General features: G+C 46.2%; 1 protein-coding gene across 1 annotated transcript in view; it reads right to left on the bottom strand.

Moving 5' to 3' along the window:
- LOC130124454 (ephrin type-B receptor 1-like) overlaps window positions 1-24,975 on the bottom strand; it is a 239,729-nt gene that overhangs the window by 119,931 nt on the left and 94,823 nt on the right. The window contains 1 exon segment of the mRNA XM_056293908.1: window positions 24,785-24,849. Coding sequence (XP_056149883.1) covers window positions 24,785-24,849 — 65 coding nt within the window.

Here is a 24,975-nt window from a genome sequence, read left to right on the forward strand (position 1 = left end):
CTCGTGCTATAGATCTCAGGACTTAATCAAACCTACATCCAGACTCAGATGTGCCTTCTTAATGCGATGCAGAGATAAAAAAAAAATATATTTGAGCAAGGGCCTTGTACTACCTCATTTTCTTGTAAGGACCTTGCCACAAATAATGCTTTTGACTATAATTTTGTCTATCTTCGTGAAAGCATTAACGCCTTGGCGCGTCTTTGCCTATGAGCCATAATGGCTAGTAAACAAAGTGGCCTGAACAAGCTGCACCGTCTTATTTGTTATTTTGCCGCAGCAAATTATGACAAATGTAGAGCATTGTTCATGATCCGCATATTTGGGATGAATTGTTCAAAGTAACAGGGAGTGCAGAAGAGAGGTGAAGAGAGTGCAGGGTGGGGTGGGTGGAGAGGAGTGTCAGGAGTGATTTGTGACAGAAGGGTACCAGCAAGAGTTAAAGGGAAGGTTTACAAGATGGTAGTGAGACCAGCTATGTATATGGTTTGCAGACAGTGGCACTGATGAAAAGAAAAAAGGTGGAGCTGGAGGTGGCAGAGTTGAAGATGCTAAGATTTTCATTGGGAGTGATGAAGAAGGACAGGATTAGGAACGAGTATATTAGAAGGACAGCTCAGGTTGGACAGTTTGGAGACAAAGCAAGAGAGGCAAGATTGAGATGTTTGGACATGCGTGGAGGAGAGATGCTGGGTATATTGGGAGAAGAATGCTGAATATGGAGCTGCCAGGGAAGAGGAAGGGGAAGGCCAAAGAGGAGGTTTATGGATGTGGTGAGAGAGGACATGCAGGTGGCTGCTGTGACAGAGGAAGATGCAGAGGACAGGAAGAGATGAAAAACGGATGATCCGCTGTGGTGACCCCTAATGGGAGCAGCTGGAAGTAGTCGTAGTAGTAGTCGTAGTAGTAGTAGAGCATCGTTCATGCAGAGCTCATAAAATATGCCATGGGGGGGACAGTGGCTCCACCAGTAGTGCGTACCACATAAGGCTGAGTCCTTACTGCAGTGGCTCGAATCCAGCCCGGGCCTTTTGCTGCATGTCATCCTCTCTCTCTCTCTCTCTCTCTCTCTCTCTCTCTCTCTCTCTCTCTCTCTCTCTCTCTCTCTCTCTCTCTCTCTCTCTCTCTCTCTCTCTCTCTCTCTCTCTCTCTCTCTCTCTCTCTCTCTCTCTCTCTCTCTCTCTCTCTCTCTCTCTCTCTCTCTCTACTATCACTATCAAATAAAGGCAGAAAATGCAAAAAAAAAAAAAATACCATAACGGAATAGTGAAGGATGTATGGATTTCATTTTATATCAAAGCGCGGCTACACGGCCCTGCAACAGGTAAAAACTACATAGAACTGTGTAAAACACGAGTACAATCTGTTTAAAAATTCTTAAAATAGATATCTCGAGGCAATGGGGCGCAGCAATGTAGCCTTGTGGGGTTTTCTTCCCATTGCACATCAAAATAAATCAATCAAATCAATGTGTATCCATGATCCTGTAGTTAGAACAATCTAGTTAATTAATTCAGTCCCAGTTAAAGCATTTGCCACTTAACTGAGCCATTTTTCAAAGTAGCCTACTTGAAATCTCCTCAGAAAATACGGCTGGCATGCACCCACACGCAGCCACAGTGGGTGTAGCGGGTAAAAAAAACACTCCGCCCTTCCACAGAGCCCGGTCTCGTGGGTGCTCCTGTGCTCGAGCACCCACGAGGGGAGGCCGATCAAAAAATAAACGAATAAATAAATAAATAAACATGTCTGTGTGCTGGTAGGATGTAGCCTGTTATCATTTGCTGCAGAACAGCGTCGCATTTCGACATTTTTGTGTCTACAGCCGACAAACGGCCGCAGCCTAGTAAGCTCACAGTAACTACTAAAGCAAGTGCAATCAAAGATTTTGTGACGATCATCACCTCGGTGGTAATTCACTTAACTTGGGCACCCACGGGCAAAAACATAAATCGGTGCCTAAGTGCCCCGCCCACATGATGCGCCGCGTCGCATGCGCATTATTAAAGCGTCACCTTATCGGCCTGTCAGATCGGCTGATATTTCATTTTAAAGCCTTTATGTGCCGATACTGATGATGTGGCGATATCATCGCGCATCCCTGCTTTGAATCAATTTCAAACTGTGAAACATGGATGACAGCCCCTACCCAGTCCCCCATATGGTCTCTAATCTCTACCATTTCTTCCTGCTCCATCTCTCCATTATACGTCCATGGCTTCAGCTCTTTCCCACCGTAAATTAACTGCTCCTCATTTCTTTTATAACTTATACATTTTCCATGTCCACAACAATCAGACAGAAGTGTAATCTGTTTGCTGATGAGCTATGTGACAAACACTGAGCGCCTCTGTGAACAGCACCCGTCTTCACGCCAGCCAGTCGTACCCATTTTCATCACCCTAATAGCTTTGCTTTTGCCAGTAATATGGGCGATGCTCTTCCTGGGCCCCTGATTGTCAAGTGTGGCCATTGTGTGTCATTATGGCCGCTCCATTTTATGGGCAGTAGCAGGGAGATGGAGGGGCTATGGATTCACAGAGCACTTAATGTTCGAGCTTATGACCAGTCACAGCATGCTACGCTGAGACAGAGAGGGAGGACAAAATAGTGAAAGAGAGACAAGAAAGATAAAGAGAGCGAGAGAGAGATAAGAATTAAGTGGAGACACAGAGGAGAAGAATCCAGTAAAGAGAGTAAGGGAAAGAGAGATAGTAATATATTCAGGCCGGTGTTCCTCTGCTCACAGCGTCAGCCGGACTGCCATCAAGCCATCGATACTCTGCCCTCATAAAAGCCATTCATCACATCGATCGCCTGCCGTTAACCTTCAAAGGCTAAAATAACACCGAGCAGCTCAGATAGCCTCCTCCTTGCCCTGGGAGTCAACAGCAGCCAACAGAGATCTTGGGACACAGAGAGCCCCAATCACAGGGCTGAGAGGTGATTAGAGAGCCTATCGGTGCCAGGGGGAAACACCCACGGACAATGATAGACCTGGACCCAGACTAATGAGCTACTCAGAGCAGGGGAGGACGGGAGCAAGGATGGATGGGGTAGATAGGGCAGAGGCAAGATGTCTGCCAAGCCAGGGGGAAGCCACCATATGCAAGCTGTCAAGATTCCAGTCAGACCCGGTACCGATATCAACCACACAGTCATGGTGAGCAGGCCCGGCTGCTGTACGAGACTGATACCTTATGTCACGTTGCTGGCAGCACAGAGGTTGAAGCAAAAATAAATAAATTGCAATGACCCTGAAATGTTTTTGGGTGGGGTGGTTGTTGCGCGGTTAAGCCAGCCTAAATCTTGCATCTTCAGCTCAGTTTGCTACGAGATGTTAGTCTGGGAAGCACTGAGGTTCAATTGAGCCCAGCAGCTGGAAGCCAGACCAATCAGCCAACTACCAGCAGCAGTTTAGATGTTGATGACAATGATCAATGCATCCATCCATCCATTATCCAAACTGCTTATCCTGCTGTCAGGGTCGCGGGGATGCTGGAGCCTATCCTAGCAGTCATTGGGCAACAGGCAGGGAGACACCCTGGACAGGCTGCCAGGCCATCACGGGGATGGAGTGACTGTAGTATTTTGAAAATGACAACAATGGCTATGGTTGGAGGGGTTAGCACAAATGCTGCTATGAAATTTGTTTTATCAGAAACTTTTACAAAGACAGCAACAATCCTGAACAGGCATAATGTCCACAGTAACTACACTGACCAACTTGCTAGCAGTCGCGGTGTTTTGTACTAGTGGCCAGTGTGTGAAAATGTGGTGCTTTCTGGTCTATGTCATGAGGGTTTGCAGCTCTGACTGATTCAAGACTCATCCAATCACCTGCAAAATGATTTTGGTCTATGACCACTAATGACGCCCATACACAAACAAATCCATATTGACCCCTGCCAGACCAAAATGAGCCAAGCAAAATTTGTGGGCTGGTTTTGTGAGGCCAGGGCTGCTGTCCCATTGCAATGAAAACATTTAACACTACTGCTGTACGGCTGAACAGAAAAAAAGCCCTGGGTTTTCCAAGTTTGTAGTGCCAAACAGTTTCCCATCTCCAGCCGTTTCCTCTAACCATGCCCATCTCCAATTTGTTTTTAACGCCTCTCTCGACCGTATCCAGCTTCAACGAACTTGACCTACAAATTTCAGCAGAGATTTTTAATTCAGTGTACCTGAGTGTGCAGCATGCTACATGATGACTCTGATTGGATAAGACATTTTTTTGGGGGGGGGGTTCCTCGCTTCTTCTCCCCAATCGTATCCGGCCAAGTACCCAATTCTTTCGAGCCATCCCGGTTGCTGCACCACCCCCTCCACCGATCTGGGGAGGGCTGCAGACTACCACATGCCTCCTCCGACACATGTGGAGTTGCCAGCTGCTTCATTTCACCTGACTGAGGAGTTTCGCCAGGGGGACATAGTGTGTGGGAGGATCATGTTATTCCCCCCAGTTCCCTCTCACCCCCTGAACAGGCACCCCGACTGACCAGAGGAGGTGCTAGTGCAGTGACCAGGACACATACCCACGTTCGGCTTCCCATCCGCAGATACGGCCAATTGTGTCTGCAGGGACGCCCGACCAAGCCGGAGGCAACGCGGGGATTCGAACCAGCAATCCCCTTGCTGGCAGGAAACAGAATAGACCACCATACCACCCGGACACCCCCCTGATTGGATAAGACACTGATCTACGCGCATACCATTGGACTTTGAGTATTTCATACTCGCATCATAAACTCCCAGCTGCTTTCGGTGTGAGTGCAGGATCTAATGGTTGTATGGCCAAAATCTAGGACTTCCGGTGTGGTAAAGCTTTACTGCATGTACATTCTCAAACACACAAACCTTGGAAATATCAGGTCTGACTGTGTTTCCCGAAGAGGAGATTTGAAAAGAAACTCCTCTTAAGCACAGCTTTTACAGTAACTGCTGTATGATAAAACAGTCATGCAGACACAATGAAGAAGACCTGAAAAGAGAGCCATCTATTAGGCTGATCTTACACCCCCAGTCTGCTGTTTTAGCTTCAGCTGAGTAACACAGAAATTGCTTTTCAAATCTATCAGCACCAGTTAATACTGCAAAACGCAAAGACATATTGAGAGCAGATGGAAAACTAAGGGCTCTGAGCATTTGCACAGTTAGAAAGAAGTGTTCCACCTAGAAAGGTTTTACAATATGACACCCTTAATAGTAGGCGAGCACCCTTTCTTAACAGCGGCACTCAACACTGTCAAAACTGTCTGCCATTAGGCTTTTATAGCAGGGACTAGGGAGACAAGCGTATTAACAACTAGTAAAGCTTCTCCACAGAAACTATGCAGAGCCTATGCAAGTGGCCTATGCCGTTGTGAGCATTATACTTGTGCGTTGGTGTGTCTGCGTTGCTCTGCAATTACCTCACCAAAAGGCTAGTTGTGCTAGGCTGTGTTGAGTTTCTCATAGAGAGCAGAAGTGTTTTCGTGTATACTTCAATCATTGGCGACTGAAACTGAGCGGGTCATGTTGGAGTTGGAGCTACTAAATGTTGAACAGAAGTTAGTTTTACTGAAATTCATGCAACACAGAAGAGAGAGATGATGCCGGAGGAGATGGAGTGTACAACCACTGAACCGATGGAGGCAGACTGAGGGTGAATTTTCTGTGCTTGTCCGGCCACTGAGAGACATGGACGAGGAAACAAGTCGCAGGATATGCAATGCTACCAAGCTAACCAATCACAGTTGTTGCAGTCAGTATCGCCGTGACGTGCACTTACATTTCTGGGGAGGTGCATGTCGGGCTACATCGTAGAGTACGCCGCTACACCATACAAACGCCGTACCTACAGTGTGGATCCTACGCAGAAGGATAAACTGGCCCTGAGGCAGCCACATCTAAATAAAAACAGTCTCTGATCATCACTGCATTACACTCAGTTCAGTCCCCCAACAGGTCCCTGCACTCTGTTGATCAACAAAGGAACAGATCAGCAAAGAGACAGTGTTCATTTTTTTTTTTTTTTTTGCATCCCTTAGAGGATTAGACTGTGTTTAAATACTGTTTTCCGCCAACAGATTTGGTTAGGATGTTGTGTTTACATCCATAATCCCCAGGGGAGCGGGTGCAACGTCTGCAAGCAGCCGCTATTCTATAGCAAAAAGCTGTCTGTTCATCCATCACTGCGGGGCCAAAGCATGTGGGTGGATGCAAGCAGGAGATTGCTTTTCAAACTACAGACTTGGGTGGATGGTCATTTTGATAATGAGCATATTTGTTATTCACGACAGCAGAACACGGTAGTGAGGCCGGGGACAGTCATTCATAGGATCATTTTTTAATGATTCTGCTCAACAAAATCTGCATTTTAAGTGCTGGCTCTTAGAAGAAAAAAGAAGAGAGAAAAGAATGGGGCACACGCAGGTGAAATTCACGGTGTCGGCTTTCCAAAGGCCAAGGTCTCGGTAGGACGGTGGATTATGGCCCAATGTGAGAAGCAGAGATAGAGACTGATCTCCATGCCCTTGCTGAAAGATGCTCTCCTCAATTTTCAAAGCTTACTGCGGACCATAATCACAAGACTGTTAGCTTACTCTTTCCAAAGGCTATTTGAATCCCAGTGACTTAATGAGGACATTTGCATTTCAACCTTTGGGTGTGTTTCCTAAAGTCGACAGAAAGGACATTTCACATAACACCTGATACTCTATGGTAGAGGAAAAACGCATTTGCATTTATTTACACCCTTTATTACTGTCCAATACAATGCTTGAAATGTTGGAATGCTACAACTCGTCTCCAACCTTATCTACACAAACACACACACACACACACACACACACACACACACACACACACACACACTCAAACGTCGCAACTTTTAAAATATGCACCAGCATGATTGCTACTATTGCTTCTGATCAGCTATGTTGTTGAATGGCGGGGCTGCTGTCAGGCCAAGTTGCATGGAAATGATTATGTTGCACAGGTATCTGAGGCCTTGTTCTGCCTGGCTGAATGTGATGGATGGGGAGGAAATGGTGCTTTCTGAAACACTCCTAGTCCCACTAGATACCGGCCACTCTATAATTACAGTCATCCAATGTAATGTAGCTTAAATAAAACATTGTCTGTTTGTCTATCTGCCTGAATATGGGAGTCAGTAATAATCTTTTCTATGGCCACACCCATGTCCCCATAAATACTTTAAACATGACTGGAGAATCACGTTTGACAACGCGCTGGAGAATACCATTTAATTCATGTAAAGTGGAAATGTCCACTTCTTTTCATTTTTCACTGACTGTTTTCAATAAACTACATTTGCATAGTGTCATACCTTCTGGGAAAAGTACTGTGTTGATAGAATATTTGCAAGTGGCTCTCATTACATGCTCCCAAATATCTTTGAAATGCCTTTTTTCTCTGGTCCACATAAAGTGGCATCATGCTGCACAGTTCAAGGGAACAATCCACCCAGGAGCCCCTCTCTCCCATTTCTCTATCCCGCTTTTGTAATATCGTTAACGCTCACATTTTTGATAAGGTGCCAGTTGCTTTGAAATGGTGGCAAATCTGCTGGGATGTTGCTGTTTTTGTAATGTGCTGCCAGCAAAGACAACCCTACAAAAAAAGGGAGTTTGGGGTAGCAGCCTCTGCCGGGTAAGGCCATGGACAGAGAAGGGAGAACACGTGAAGGCTTCACACAGAGAGGGACCATCAGGCCCTCTAGGCCCTCAGAGAAGGCCCAATATATTCTCAAAAATAATATTTAAAAAGTCATCAGTTCTAATTTTATGAATTCATAATTTGACAATCAACACCTAAACAAAATGTTTCTGAGGAAAGAAACCCTTCAAACCAACCAGCCTATTGAGTTTGTGCTGGAATGTGAAGGGTTAAATGAAAGCATCTCCTTTATCTCCCTATCAGAATGTTGCTGCCTCTGTAGTTGCTAGGCAGAAAATGCTATGCTTTCAGATCTGTGATTGGTGGTCCAGCTATAATTTTACAGAGGTTTGAGCAATAGTATTTCAGAGAGAGTAATTTCAAATGACAGTGAAACTGACCAATCATATCTTCCCTCTAAATGGGTGGGCTTCTGTTATCGCTAACTTTATGATAAGTTCTGCCCATTGCGGGGGGGCATGAATCATAAGCTAGCAAAAAACAAAAAAACAACAAAACAAAACACCAATAAACTAGCTAGCTAGTTAGCCTGTTGGTTCAAGATGGAGGCCGCGAGTAATACTGCCTCTAGTGAGGAGGACATCATTGTGAATTTATTATCCACACCGATTTAAAGATAGATTTTTAATGAGAAGTTGGAGTTAATCGGCAAAGGAAGAACTACACCAGACCTTCATTTGGCAAGCTATTTAAAATCTAACAGGCTGCCGTGCAAACTGCCGCCTCTGTATTGTTAAGGTTTATTTGGGAAAATGATAGGTGAATCGGCCATACGAAATTGTCCCTAGGTATGAATGTGTGTGTGTGCGTGTGTGTGTGTGTGTGGCCTGGCGGCCTGTCCAGGGTGTCTCCCTGCCTGCCGCCCAATGACTGCTGGAATAGGCTCCAGCATCCCCACAGCCCTGAGAGCAGGATAAGCGGCACAGATAATGGATGGATGGATGGATCATTATGCAGACTTAGTAGTCAATCTGTAAATTTACCAACACAGTGGTCATTATGCACATTTACTGTTACATATTAATAGGCTGCTGCTCCAATCTAACAATATTATTTATCAACAAAATTGATTGTTTGTGGTGGTGGGTGCCCAAAATGCCATTATGGCTGTTCCCTGTCCATGGTTCTGAAGTATCTGTCGCTAATGGTTACTTGGCTGCGTGCGCTGTCATGATGTGAAGGCTTACATTAAATTTTGTTGGTTTTGTGTGGTAGGAGGGGTTGGCTGTCATGTGTTGTGCACATAGTTTTGCACCCCGGCCTGTTGTCACCATATTCTGCTGAAGTGCACAAACAGCTTGTGTGATGATGCGATTATTTATAAGGAGGATTTGCATTTTGCTTTACGAATAAGCTGTTTTTTTGTTTTGGTGATGACTCTCACTCTCTCTGTGCTGTTTGCTCGTTGCATTGCTTGGGCTGGACTATTGTCTTAACTTTTATTTCACAGCTGGAATTGTCATAGGTAACTTCTGTAGTACTACAGGAGAGGACACAGTTAGCTAGGCTGGTAGTTTAGATTTTATTTCCCAATTGGGGCGGGGGGGGGGGTGTTAAGACGGCCAAGGTTTAAGAGTCACGGTTTGCTACTGCGTGAAACCCATCTATTGTCACTACTTAAATTAAGTGACATGCATGCAGTTTGGCCATGTCACACAGCTGGTGGTGCCAGGATTGGAAAATGAATGTGTAATTAATGCTGGGGGGACTGTGCATTTTCACCAAACTATGAATGAGGAAAAGCTGAAAAATGTGTGGCTATCAAAAAGCAAGACTAGGTAAAAACCTAGTATATGGCTGTACCGTGTATTGTTTGAAATTGTGGCCAATTTGTTAAAGGGATAGTTGGTGGTAGTGTCTATAATGTGAATTCCAGGATATTAAATGTTCATCTGCAATTTCCCAGTAATGTTTGCTGTTAAAATGTACTGAAGTAGGGCTTCCAGGTCGCGTAGCGGTCTATTCCGCTGCCTATCAACAATGGGATCGCCAGTTCGAATCACCATGTTACCTCCGGCTTGGTCACGCGTCTCCACAGACACAATTGGCTGTGTCTGCGGGTGGGAAATCGGATGTGGGTGTGTGTCCTGGTCGCTGCACTAGCACCTCCTCTGGTCGGTTGGGGCACCTGTTTGGGGGGAGGGGGAACTGGGGGGAACAGTGTGATCCTCCCACGCGCTACATCCCCCTGGCGAACCTCCTCACTGTCAGGTGGGAAAAAAAGCAGCTGGCGGCTCCACATATATCGGAGGAGGCATGTGGTAGTCTGTAGCCCTCCCTGGATAAGCAGAGGGGGTGGAGCAGCAACCAGGACGGCAAAAAAGCTATAAATGCAGTTGCAAGAACAATACTTTCCAGTGGTGATGTTTGATTTGAAAGAGAACTTAATTTAACTGTAATTATAACTATTCTAATTATGTTAACTCCCTCTCCTCTTTCATCTGTTTCTATCTGCGACTGTCTCGTTTTTTTAAGACTCACTCTGCGGCTGCTAAACCAGCAGAATTAAGAGAAAAAGAAACCGTGTAATTCTCAAAGCACCCGCAAAGGTTAAAATGCAAACCTAACTGCACTGTCGAGCAAAAAGTGTCTTGGTGCTCTGGTGCTATCTACACGTTATTTAAATTAGGTAACATGCATACAAAATTGGCCCCTTTCTATGCAAATGAGCCTCAGTGCAACAAACACCAGCACTAAAAGCCACATGCAGTTACAGTGAAAATGATTAGCATCTTCAGAGGGTTGCTGGTAACTGACGCCCAGACTTTCCAGTGATCATGGCAGCAGTGACTGTGGCCAGGCGAAGGCATTGTCATGCCAGGCGTGCTCGTGAGTGGATATTACAAAGGAGAATATGACTTTTCAATTTAACGGAGACTGAAATCAGTCGCAGATACAGGTTGCCAGGTCAAACAACTCTTGCTGTACTTGATGACATCAAGGATCACACTGAGCCTGCCTGTGTTCTTGGTGCAAAGCCACCATTTATACTTTGCCACATGAATAATTGCAATCAGATGCAAAACAATGGCAAATTGCGCTCAGCTGCAAAATGTTATGGGTGTGTTTACATTGTAATATCATTAGCGCAATATCTTCCATGAATCAGACCTTGAGACGGGGCAGATAGCAGTCGCAAGCGATGCGAAATTCATGGTGCCATCAGCGGCTGCAATCCATTCTTTGTGAATTCACCTGTGAGTGTTTTGGCAGAATGATTGTTATTTTGGGGCGCTTTAACTGTGTGCTCTCCCTCATGCCTCTGGACAGCTGTTTTCTCTCCTGCTCTGCTCTATGCTGGACTGTTACATGTAAAGAGAGGCAACATTTTCCGTTCTTAGCGTTTCAGTAGTATCCATGAGCAGCAATATATCCCGTTTGTTAGCGTGCGATAAATGTGGAATGAGCTGGAACGACTGGGCCGATTCATTTTGAAAGAGCGATGGCCAATAGGGAAACTCCCACTTCCATGTATATCATTGATGTCGTCGGTTGGCAGACCACCCGTGTAACTTCAGTGACATCGCAGCGCCCGGGTAGCGCAGTGGTCTATTCTGTTGCCTACCAACACAGGGGTTGGCGGTTCGAATCCCCGTGTTTTATCATTGCCAAGTTGCAGACTGCAGCCTAAGCCTATACCCTTTAAAAGACAATTTCCGGGAGTGTTCGGGTGGCATAGCAGTCTATTCTGTTGCCTACCAATACGGGGATCGCAGGCTCGAATCCCCGTGTCACCTCCGACTTGGTCGGGTGTCTCTACAGACACAATTGGCCGTGTGTGGGTGGGAAGCCAGATGTGAAGAGTAGGGTAATTGGCCAAGTACAATTGGGGAGAAAAAGGGGGAAATTAAAAAAAAAACTTCAGTGATATCATTGGTCACCTGATCCAGCAGCCCAATCATGTCAAATATGATCACTCAGTCGGTTAGTCAGGGACATTTGCGTTTGTAGGGCTGGCCCGCTGGTCTGGTCTAGCCATAAAGAGTACACAATAAAAGAGTGAAAACGCAAAATTCAGAACAGAGAGATAATGGTAACCAAGAATAACCAGAAAATTTGTCACCCAAATGTGCTTAAGAAAGAAAGGAAGACTGGTTATTAGTCAATGTAAGCAAGCATACAACAAAATACATCCTCTGCATTTAACCCATCCTATTGTAGCAGTGGGCAGCCACAATGCAGCAGCCGGGGACGAACTCCAGTTCTTCTTTCCATTGCCTTGGTCAGGGGTACAGACGGGAGTATTAACCCTAACATATATGTCTTTTTGATGGTGGGAGGAAACCGGAGCACCCAGCAGAAACCCGTGCAGACAATGTGAGAACATGCAAACTCCACACAAAAAGGACCTGGGATGACCTGGGGTTCGAACCCTGGACCTTCTTGCTGTGAGGTAACAGTGCTAACCCCTAGACCACCGTGCCGCATTTAACGTTGCTTGACTTTTGTAGCTGGTTTCTTTACTTGACTCACAGGATGTCCAGCTATCCAACAAGCTAAACACTTGACCCAATAAACACAAGTAGAGACAAGCTGTCATTTGATGCTTTACTGAATCCAAGCGTGAAACTGTAATATATGCAAGCATAAATAGAAATGAAGTAGACTTTCGCCACATCGTATGTATGTAGGATGGACTAGTACTCCATTTTCTAATTTAATATTCACCATTATTTGCATAGCAGGTAAGTAAAACAGGTTAGTATAAGCAGATAGGATTCACCTAAGATACTCAAAGCTAAGTATAAATTTAGGAATAATCATCATTAAGCATAGCAAAACAATCGTAAGGATGCTACCAGTAACTACAATGGAGATAAGTGAGAGCTTAGCTAGCGTACATTCAATGTTCTTATACTCTCGCTGTAATCATAATCCTACTCAATAGCACAAACAAAGCATAAAGGTGACATCAAAAAACATTATTACTGACAGACATTGCATCTAACAAAATCTGAGAGGAAGGATGGTGACGAATTAAACACAGTTGAGTCACACTGTCTGCACACCATGAAGATATCCCTTTTTCAGCTGCACTTGTTAATAACTTCCTGTCGAACGGAAAAGAAACTAAAGGCTGCCATACCAGAGCTTCCAGCAGGTGTCACTAATAGCCCTAAACTAAACACGGTCCATTACAGTTTCAGTAATTGCCCCCCCCCCGCCACAAATAAAGAAAAAAAATTGTTTAACATGTTCAAAACCGGAAAGCGTTTCCAGAACATCTTTCCTACGTAAGCTTTTCAGCGACACACGACTTAAGCAACATTTTCAGTAAGGAAACTAAAGGAAATTGAGAGGAACGAGAGAGGTGGGTGGAGGTAGTGTGTGAAAAGCGCAAGACACAGAGGGTGTGTGGTATTAGGAAAAGAACAAGAGCTTGAATAATTTAGGGAGGATGAGAGGAGAAAAAAATTACACATTGGGACAGATGACAAGCGGAATCACAGGTGGCCAAGGAGCGTGGGATGGTCATAGATGTACTGAAAGAGTGAGTGAGTGAGTGAGTGAGTGAGTGAGTGAGTGAGTGAGTGAGTGAAAGCAGTCACTCTACACACTGCATACTGTCCCTGTTGCCCTCGGCAAGGCTGCTAAGGGACAAACCACCCAGAAGATGCCAGCAGGAGTGAGGAAAATGGTGGGGTATTCAAGATTTGGCTTGCAATTAGAAATGCATGAGCATGTGTGCAGGTGTGTGTATGCAGATGTGTGTGTGTGTGTGTGTGTGTGTGTGTGTGTGTGTGTGCGCATGTGTGAGCCTTTGTGTGCCTGTGTGTGTAATCTGAATGAGGAAAAACTCCACAAAGCCTGACATCTGGCAGCCCCATCCACCAGAACGAGAACAAAAAAAAGCAGAGACACAAGACAGACAGATAAACAGAAAGACAGATAGCCATATAAATAGACAGTCAGACAGATAGGGAAAAAAAAGAAGCAAGATAGATAGGTAGCTAGATAGAGGGGGAAATCAAGACAAAGTAACAGAGATAGGTGAGGCTGGAAGGCATGTGTGGAGGTAGACTGAACACTGAGGGGATAGACGGACAAGCCGCAGAGGGAGAGGTTGAAAAAGAAACGGTGAGGCAGTCAATGTGGGTGAATAGATAGGTGACGAATGGGGGGATTTAATGCTATTTCTGCCACCTCTGTAGGCCAGCTGAAATAGAAAGTACTGCAGTTACAGCGGTAAACACACACACACACACACACACACACACACACACACACACACACACACACACACACACACACACACACACACACACAAAGACTGTATTCAGCCTCCAGCCACCCTTTCCAACTATCCCGGATTCACGCCAAGTAAAGTAAAGATTAATCCTTTTCTTTCCACCCAAGCTCCAACGGTCTATTTCTTGATTTCACATTGTCCTTGATTCTTAGTCCAAGAGGATTTCCACATAAGAGAAATATAGTGGTGAAATACAAAGGAAGGAAATGAATAATTGAATCAAGTTGTTGTAAGGCAATAAAAAACCCTGAACACCATGAGAACCTGAGCCATTAAGATTTAAGGGAGAATATGCCCCTGAAGTGCAAAATGATGAACTGATTTGTTGATTTAAGCTGTTATATTCTCTATGTGGTGTGGACACACACACACACACACACACACACACACACACACACACACACACACACACACACACACACACACACACACACACACACACACACACACACACACACACACAAAACCCTGCAGACATTGTGATTAAAGATGATTGTTGTATTGGGCAGAGCAGAAGGGATGATGTCTGTTCAGCATCAAAACAACGCTGTTTGGCCATACACCTAATCACATGCAACTACAATGAAGTCATGATGAGACAAGACGTGTGAGTGAAACAGAGATTTTATATCTATCTAGATAGATAGATAGATAGATAGATAGATAGATAGATAGATAGATAGATAGATAGATAGATAGATAGATAGATAGATAGATAGATAGATAGATAGATAGATAGATAGATAGATAGATAGATAGATAGATAGGTATGCTTGGTAGGTAAGAACGTCGGCTTTCCATACCGAAGATCGGGGGTTCAAATCCCGGTTGGTAAAAGTCTCCAGTAACAGTCCATGGCTTTGACTCCTAAAGCTGCAAAAGTCAGCTACCTCGCATATGAGTGAGAGTAACATGAATAGAGGCATCCCAGCTTGGACTTGCCCAGGTTAACAAGGTCTGTGTCAGGTGTTGGGGATCCAGGGTAACCTGATGAGAAATTGGCTACTGGAACTAGACATTGATAGACAAGGGCTGAGAAGCTGGAACTGATGGAATGCTACGATAACAGCAGACCCCTGGAGAGGGGCCATATGAAGCGAATGTGGGAACTGTGGACCAGCAGGAGACCTAAATCCACACAGACTTGGAAGCAGCTAGTGGCTCAATGCCTGAAAATCAATAGAAGGAAGCTACTGTCATGACTTGAGATGGAGAGGCTCCAACACGACGACTATACAGTTCACCACCCTGAATGGCCACCCAGTATGCAGGAGATACATGAGGACAGACTTCAACCAGCTGAAACAATCCTACCAGCCATGAGAGCTGAAGCTACTGAGGTTCAAATGAGAATCATGGCCAGACTAAAGACAGTCAACCCTCGGGCACGGCTCCCACAACTCAGTGGCAAAGTACCATCGCAATGCCTGCTTGCGGATGTGAACACAGCCTTATGCAACTTCTCAACTGCCACCAAAACAGATACTAATGAGCTTGTATATGCCACTGCAACTGAAATCCTGGAGATGCTTGGGTACAGGATTGATTAAAAACACAGGTCACTACCAGCACCCTCCGTGGAAGAGAAGGCTGGAAGCCAAGATCAAAGCGGTATGGAGAGATGTTAGCCAGTTAACAAAGGTGCAGAGAGGTGTGATGAAAGACATGCAAAGACACCCCTGAGACATCCAGCACTTAGTAGCAGGGTGTAAAATACTAGCTGGGAAAGCGTACACTGAAAGGCATAACCAAGTGGCTGGGAAAGTGTACAGGAATATCTGTACTGAATACAGACTAGAAGTCCCCAAGACCAAATGGGAGACACTGCTAAAGGTGGTTGAGAATGGCAAAGCTAAGATCCTTTGGGACTTTAAGTTCCAGACTGACAAGTAGGTAGTGGCTAACCTACCAGACACTGTGGTGTAGCAATCTGAAGCAACAGCAACATCAGGAAGAAAGCGCATGAGAAGCTAGAGAACTACCAAGGGCTGAGGGAAGAACTAGATCAGTATTCCAAGTGGTAACAGGAGCACTAGGGGCTGTGACCCCCAAACTGGGAGAGTGGCTCCAGCAGATTCCAGAAACAACATCTGATGTCTCTGTCCAGAAAAGTACGGTCCTAGGAACAGCTAAGATACTGCACAGAACCATCAAACTCCCAGGCCTCTGCTAGAGGACTTGAGCTTGAGAAATATTGCTGTGGTCTGCTCTTAGGTCCACTAGCCACTGGGCATTGGTGTTGTGTGATGCTTCCTTTTCCCATATATCCTTCCAGCATCGCTCGGTCTCTGCTCTGGGTGGGTCTGATTTGTTCCCTTGTTACTATGCAGCTGGGGGTACACTTTGGATGGTTCTTTCAGGAAGAGGCCATTTAAATATTTTGTCTTCTGCTTCTCTAGTGTAGCTCTTCAGCATGACAGCCAGAGCTGTAGCCTTTGTTTGGCAGTTTCCAGGGCCTAACTTATAGACAGCTTTCTTCTTCAACCAGGGCCCGTCTTTCACACCTTTCTGCACCTCTGTTAACTGGCTTACATCTCTGTGCTGCTTTGATCTTGTCTTCAAGCCTTCTCTTCCATGGATGGTAGTCTTGGTGACCTGTGCTCATATATATATATATATATATATATATATGTGTGTGTGTGTGTGTGTGTGTGTGTATATAATGGAGTTTTTCTCACCTGGCTGCTAAAGAACAGCCAGTATGACTCACTGTAATTTTTCTCCCTTCATTCCATTTCAGCTCCTGCTCTGGGATCAGAGTTCACCTCCATCCCTCACAATCACACCCTCCCCCATCTCTTTCTCTGTCTACCTCTGCCCTTATTGTGTATATTTCTCTTTTAACTTTATCTATCCTTCTCTCTCTCCTTTCCCTCCTACACTCAGTAAATAAGAGTATTCACAGAGTTTAAGAAACCTTCCCCTTTTCTTTTTTTTTGTTCTCCCTTTCCCAACTCCACTTTTCCCACCTGTGTTTCTCTAAGCCACCTTCCAGTCGAGCGGCCACTTGTCTGTCTGTCAGTTTTTGTGCGTATGAATTATTGAGGTGCCTAAGTCTGGTCAGCAGATGGTGAGATGGCTGCCGTAGAGCTGTCCATGCTCTTTAAGAATCGCTGAGTGTACAGGGACACCTGCCCAGCCAATGCTCACAGGCCCACGCCGAGAGAGACTGGCCTAGTGTGGAAGCACAACAACTCACACAAGCACGTACACGGGCACAGACGGGCATGGATAATATGCACACCGGCACTGGAATTAGCGAAATGCTTGAGCACACACAAGTCCACATGAATGCAATGAGCGAGCTCAGAAAGACTGAAATACACAAGTATGCACAGACAGGAGAGACATCCATCTTTTGTCCAGCACCTCCTGCAACCGTCCATCAATGGGATATCTTCTTTGTACCCCTGCTCCCTCTACCCTCTCTCTTTCGACCTCCATGTGTCTCCCTCATATCCCCTTAAAGGTGTTGTGCTATTGTACGTGAATCCTGACTTCTGTTGTTCAAACAAAAGCAAACAAAGCAAGCAAGACAAATTCAAATAGAAAGGTAACAAATACACAGCAATACAAAAACAACAAGAGGGCGTCCAGGTGGCGTGGCGGTCTATTCCGTTGCCTACCAACACGGGGATCACCAGTTTGTTACCTCTCGCTTGGTCGGGCATCCCCACTGACACAATTGGCCGTGTCAGCGGGTGCGAAATCACATGTGGGTGTGTGTCGTGGTCGCTACACTAGCGCCTCCTCTGGTCGGTCGGAGCACCTGTTCAGAGGGGAGGGGAGACTAGGGGAAATAGCGTGATCCTCCCACGCGCTACATCCCTCTGGTGAAACTCCTCACAGTCAGTTGAAAAGAAGCAGCTGGCGAATCCACATGTATCGGAGGAAGCACGTGGTAGTCTGCAGCCCTCCCCGGATCGGGTGGAGTGGGTGGAGCAGCGACCAGGATGGCTCGGAAGAGTGGGGTAGTTGGACAGGTACAATTGGGGAGAAAAAGAGGGGGGGGGGCAACAAGAAACAATCCAGCTAGGTCGGTCAGACTCTGTTTTTGAATACAGAAGTCAGGGGAGTGGTGCATGCCTGTGTGTGTGTGTTTGTGTGTGTGTGTGTGTGTGTGTGCATGTGGTCAACAGTTACCTCCTGCTTCAGGTTAAGGGAGACGGTTCTTACTTCTCAGGAGACACTTATTCCACGGATGTTACTGTGGATGGATGCCATCAATGTTTTTTTGTTTTTTACCCCCCCCCCCAATTGTACTGCCAATTAGCGTATTTTCTGAGCCGTCCCGGTCAGTGCTCCACCCCCTCTACTGATCCGAGGAGGGCTGCAGACTATCACACGCCTCCTCCAATAAATGTGGAGTCGCCAGCTGCTTCTTTTCACCTGACAGTGAGGAGTTTCGCCAGAGGGACAGGATGTAGCGCGTGGGAGGATCACGCTATCCCCCCAGTCCCCCTCCCCGAACAGGTGCCCCGACCGACCAGAGGAGGCGCTAGTGCAGCGACCGAGACACACACCCACATCCGGCTTCCCCCCTGCAGACACGGCCAATTGTGTCCGTAGGGATGCCCGACCAAGCCGGAGGTAATACGAGGATTCAAGCCGGAGGTAACACGGGGTTCAAACCGGCGATCCCCGTGTTGTTAGGCACCAGAACAGACTGCTACGCTACCCGACAGCCATCAATGTTTAAAGGGAGCCGAAAAGGGGTCTTCTTCTAAAGTCACCACATATTACCATAATCTAGAGTACTGAACCCCCAGCTATATCTCACTAAACCAGAAGTTTCAAGCTACTTGACCTCCCATCTGCGTGCCTCCTCATTGCCAAACAGGGATGCATATTCAGCAAACCACCAAAGCTTCGTTCAGAAACTTCCTTGCTTTGACACATGGCTGTATGGCAAGAACTAAGAGAAGCCTATTTTTTTAGGACTCCGTATATGATGCTTCATCCCTGACTATATAAAATATATTAGTGTTTGCATGAGTGAGAGACAGACACAGGGGCTGAGGCATAGAGATGGAGACGAGCAGAACAGAGAAATGGAAACCCGGTAAGGAAATATCCAGGGATGGACAGTAAAATGAACAGAGGATACATCTAAAACAAGATGACGCAAGGGGGGAAAAAATGTAGTGACTGTGACAGCGCGACTGTACGTTTACATTCGGAGCGAATATTGCTTGCCGAACGGGACTAAATCACATCTGCCAGCCGTGAGCGCTCCCGGTAGGAAAGTGAGTGTGCAGTCTATTGCATATCCACATGAGTAACCCTGATACGTCCTCGTGTTTATACCTCTGGAACTAACGGCGCTGCTTCTGCAATCCTTTAAAATTAACCCTCTGGGTCACACACACACACACACACACACACACACACACACACACACACTTGTACAAAACAAACACACTTATACACACACACCAGCCACACAGAAATGCATAATCTCCTTCTCAAGTCTTGATGGAGGAGATACTGGCAGTGGTTACCTGATATTGTGACAAGAAAGGGTCGCACTAAATCGGTAAGATTTAATTAATTTTCCTTCGTGCCCTAGTAATTTTCATACATTTGCACAAATAATAAAGTGTGTGTGCGTGTTGCGCAGATCTTCTGGCACGCGAAATCTAGATGGGGAGACAAGCAGCGGCAGTAAAATAAATAGATAAATGCTCATTATGAAAATGAGCTGGCACTCGGGTCTGTGATTTTTTTTTACGGAGGTTTATCATGAAACCAATAACCGTTTCATCTCTAGTTCAGGCTAACATGCTAACAGTCAGGTTGCGTATTTTTCATCACCAGTCCTGTCACGGCAAGAAAAGTTGGAACTAAAAATGGCTGCATTTGTAGTTCATGGCAAAATAGGCAGCAAAAGAAAAGGTTTATTCTCATTTTATCCATTTATGGGTTGGTAACCATGTGATGTGTTACAGGTGACAGGCATGGGGGCAAGTCCATGAATACTGGGATGGCGTCCAGCGCTTTACCGGCACCCCCGTCCATAGGGTTGGTTAGTGGTTGTGTCAAAAAGGGCATCCGATGTAAAATTTTGCCAAATCAGTACGCGGATTGACAAGACCATACCGGATCGGTCAAGGCCAGGGTTGACAACGGCCACCATTGGTGCTGTACCTCACATGGTAAACCTTAAAATCCGCTGTGGTGACCCCTGAGATACAGGGAATGAGCCAAAAGAAGGAGAAGAGAAAGTGGCACGGGACATCCAAATGGTTGCCGACCCCTGGCATAACACCACCAAAATTAACATGGTGCACAAAATGATGTCATCACTGTAAAAGCATGTGTGCATACCACACAGTACATGACAGCACATGACTATTCACTACCCCTCATAGACTAAAGTTATGGTTATATAATCGGCTTTTTGCATCTTACCTGTTTACAGTACACTAACTATATGAGATGCAACACATTTGGATACGACACTGTCTTAGAATGTTAAGAAGGGCGATGCCTAGTTCAGATCAATTGCATGGCTCTAACACCGTGGTTCCCCTCGAGGACGCTGTGTTAAGTGTTGTACATCCTGTAGAAATGCCTTCCATTGACCAGATTTTGCAGCATTCAACTTTCACCCCCTACTAATCCATAGAAATCCAACAGACTTTTGTGTGTGTGTGTGTGTGTGTGTGTGTGTGTGTGTGTGTGTGTGTGTGTGTGTGTGTGTGAGTGTAATTGTGGCTGTTTATCGATGTGTGAGTGAGAGGAGAGAGAGCAAAAGAGAGAGGGGGGGAGGGAGGAGAGAAAGGGATGAGAGAGAGAGAGGGAGGAGAGAGAAGGAGGAGAGAGAAAGAGGGAGGAGAGAGTGAGGGAGGGGTGAGGGAGAGGAGAAAGAGACAGGCAGAGAGACGGAGGAGGGAGAGAGAGGCAGAGAGAGGGGGGGAGGCGGGAGGGAGAGAAAGAGAGAGAGAGAGAGAGAGAGGCAGAGACAGAGCGCGAGAGGACCTGCTAGATTGTATGAGAATGTGTGTTTCTGTAGTTGAGTTGGTGAGAGTATGCAAGACCTTGCCTCCTTACTCAGATGTAACACTGCCTTGAGCTGATCTGCATCTGCACACTCCCTCTCAAATAGGAACACACATGCATGGGCATAGGCACACCGATACACACACACACACGTGCACGCTCGCGCACACACACCCACATCCATACCCCCCCCACACACACATGCAGAGATGTGTGCAAGCACGTATTTAAACAATGCCTCACACACTATAAAAGGAAGGTCAAGACAGCCGAGCAGTAAGTTCTACCAGCGAGTAAGAGTGTATTCTCCCTGCAGCAGATCTCTCCCTTCCTGAACCCTTACAACAGGAGCAGCTTAAAAAACAACCCTCAACACAGACAAGAGGCTCTGTGCGCCCGAAGGCTTGCTGAACTGAACAGGTCTTGATGGAAATAGCACTGGAGATGTCTCTACTAAGTAGGTCTCACCGCATATCTCCTCTTCATTGAGAATATGATCCTGCCGCTGTACAAAACATGATGCAATACACCAAAATAATTGCTTGTCACACCAAAGCACTATTTTTAGGTAGTTTTGTGTTATTACTCTTCAAGGAGGTAAACGAGGCATCGTTGATAGATAATACTGGATTCATCTGGGTTTCAAATCGCAAACTTTGAATCATCGGTAGCGCTCATGTTTACGTGTTAATGTAAACTCAGTCCAGAACCACTTCATATTTCGAGTGCGAAATACGTCCAGTCAGCGATCATCCTTGCCGATAGGCACCACCCTTTCTCGTAGGAGTTCATTTCATTGTGTTTTCTGTTTTGCCGTTGTGATTTCCAATTTTTGTGTTTTCCCTGTGACGGCCTGGCGGCCTGTCCAGACTATCTCCCCACCTGCCACCCAATGACTGCTGGGATAGGCTCCAGCACCCCCGCGACCCTGAGAGCAGGATAAGCGGGTGATGGTTAATGGATGGGGGGAAAAAAATGTGCAAGCTCATCCACAGTGAAGGCTTCGGGTATTCCAGGTGGAGGGTATTCCAGGTGGAGGTGTGGAGAAGAATTTGGTGTATATCCAAACTGCCAGGGCGGAGAGGATCAAGCGGTTGCTGTTCAGAGGCAAACTGACAGCTGACAGGCCACTGCTTTGCTCATCCATAGTTAAACAGTGCCGGGGTGATACCGGTGTTTCACTCTCTCTCCCCCACCTGACGTGCGTCTTCGCTGACACGGTTAATGCAGGCATTAGCTGTGCAACGCATGCCCAAGGAGCGCAGCCAAACGGCCGAACAGTTGGGTTAGCGCTCGTTTTGCTGTGTGAACTCAAGTGGACGGGAATATTTGCTGACTTCTGCAGCATGGGATGGCAAGGTCATTGTTTGCTGCCTATGAGCAAATAATAATGATAACCCCCCCCCCTTTTCTCCCCAGTTGTACTTGGCCAATTACCCCACGCTTCTGAGCTGTCCCGGTCACTGCTCCACCCCCTCTGCCGATCCAGGGAGGGCTGCAGACTACCACATGCCTACTCCGATACATGTGGAGTCACCAGCCACTTTTAACCTGACAGTGAGGAGTTTCACCAGGGGGATGTAGCGCGTGGGAGGATCACACTATTCCCCCCAGTTCCCACTCCCCTCTGAACAGGCGCCCCGACCGACCAGAGGAGGCGCTAGTGTAGCAACCAGGACACATACCCACATCCGGCTTTCCACCCGCAGATGCAGACACGGCTAATTGTGTCTACAGGGACGCCCAACCAAGCTGGCGGTAACACAGGGATTCGAACCGGCGATCCTCGTGTTGGTAGGCTACGGAATAGACTGCCACGCCACCCGGACGCCCATAATGATAATTTTTCATTGAACTGCGATAAATTACATGTATTTCATTGTGATATTGTAGTTGACACGCACTATTCCAACCAGGCAATTTCATAAATCAGTTCAAAAAGGGTCATGTCATACTGATTCTATGAGCTAATTAAGGAAATTATGGTTGGTCTCGATTGTTTGAATTCTAAAGTAATCTGTAATAGAAAAGAAGCAGTTAGCCATTTTCCATTCAATCTTCTTTTTAATGCATGCACCTTTAAATTGGAAAAAAAAAGGTTAGGAATACTAGTCCCAGAGCAACAAAGCATCCATTAACGATGCATGAAACCGTCCAAGATGTTCAAATCAATTAACTATTTAATTAACTATGTATTTCTCTTCAGTGCGTATTTTTCTCTCATTTTGTCAGCCGGGAGGAGTATTCATAGACAGGCGGGCTTTTAGCAAGGGGGGGGGTTAGGCTATTTGAACTTCCGACTAGCGGTGCCAGCTGGTACAAAGCATGGCACCAGCCATGAATTTCCATTACACAGATGAAGGAAGGCGCCCCTTTCAACTTTTCTCTCACACACACACACACACACACACACACACACACACACACACACACACACACACACACACACACACACCCTTGGGGCCAATAGTCCAGATTTGTCTTAGTAGGCACTTCTATAGACAGACCAGAGCATCGTTTAGCCATTTCTGCCCCATCTGAATGAGAGTATGTCAGCGTAAAGCCCTGTCCCACACAGCATTAAAAGCCTCCTTTACATGTGTGTAAAACGCCTCATAAAGTCCCAAAGACCCAGAGCATGTAAGGGGCAGCCACTGTCCTCCCTGCACAGCTACTGCATGAATGACACCTCCAGAGAGGAGCAGTTGAGCTTTTTATTGAATTACAGCACCGAGAATAAGGTGGGTGAATTCAAGTTCACTCCAAGTCTATTTATATAATGGGACAATCATCTTTCTAACGTTATGACTCTGGCATTATGATGGGGAAAAAAGGAAAATTATTCCTTTTCTGTTGACCTGGCAGTTTCTTCCACTCTTTTTTAATGTGCAAACTACCTGGAAGTCTAAAATAGTTTCCTAAAATCTAAAAAAAAAAAAAAAAAGCCCTGAGCACTTTTATCCTCTTTGCTCCTCCTTGCCTGTTTCGTTCTAATACCTCCACTTCGCTGCATAAATGTATCATTACAGTATCATTATGTCGATGGTTTCCCCTTGGCATCCATTTACAGGGTCTCAGGTAGTCTGTTCTGAGGCTTACGTGGACCCATTATGTCATTATGAACAGAGACAGCGAGAAAATAATACCCATAAAAAGGCCTACGTGAGCTCCTACTTATATTGTACTCCTGTCCCATCCGCCCGCTCGTCGGTTTCTCTGTCCACCTCGTCCCACTTGTCTGTCCACCCGATGACAGACGGGACTTGTAAAGATTAAAAACAACAAGGCATCCCAGTAGCATAGCAGTCTATTCTGTTGCCTACCAACACGGGGATCACTGGTTCAAATCCCCGTGTTGCCTCTGGCTTGGTCGGGAGTCCCTACAGATACAATTGGCCGTGTCTGTGGGTGGGAAGCCAGATGTGGGTATGCGTCCTGGTCGTTGCACTAGCGCCTCCTCTGGTCGGTCGGGTCACCTGTTTGGGGGAGGGGGAATGAGAGAATGGCGTGATCCTCCCACGCCCTACGTCCCCTGTTGAAACTCCTCACTGTCAGATGAAATTAAGCGGCGGCCGACTCCACATGGATCGGAGGAGGCATGTGGTAGTCTGCAGCCCTGCCCGGATTGGCAAGAGGGGGTGGAGCAGTGACCGGGACAGCTTGGAAAATACGCTAATTGGCCGGATACAACTGGGGAGAAAAAAAATCCCCCCTCCCTCCAAAAAAAAAAAAAAAGATTAAAAAGAAGGTTTAGAAACCAACTTTGTTAATCCTCTGCAATTCAGCACTAGCGCCATTGTGTGGGTGTTCTGTTTTGGACTGTAACCTGCATGTTGTTAGTGACACACTCACCCCAGAGTTAGGATACGCTGTCCAGCCCAGTTCAGCTGTGGCCACCCGTGTGTCCATCACCGTCTCTGCAGCACAGGAAAAAAAAAAGGGGGGGGAGGGGGGATTAGTCGCACAAAAGATTTTTGGAGTATCATTCCACTGAGTTGAACCGCACACAAGGTTCAATGCTGTTCTCCCAAGATCACTTGACG

The sequence above is a fragment of the Lampris incognitus genome, chromosome 14 (assembly GCF_029633865.1).
Source record: "Lampris incognitus isolate fLamInc1 chromosome 14, fLamInc1.hap2, whole genome shotgun sequence".
Lineage (NCBI taxonomy): Eukaryota > Metazoa > Chordata > Actinopteri > Lampriformes > Lampridae > Lampris > Lampris incognitus.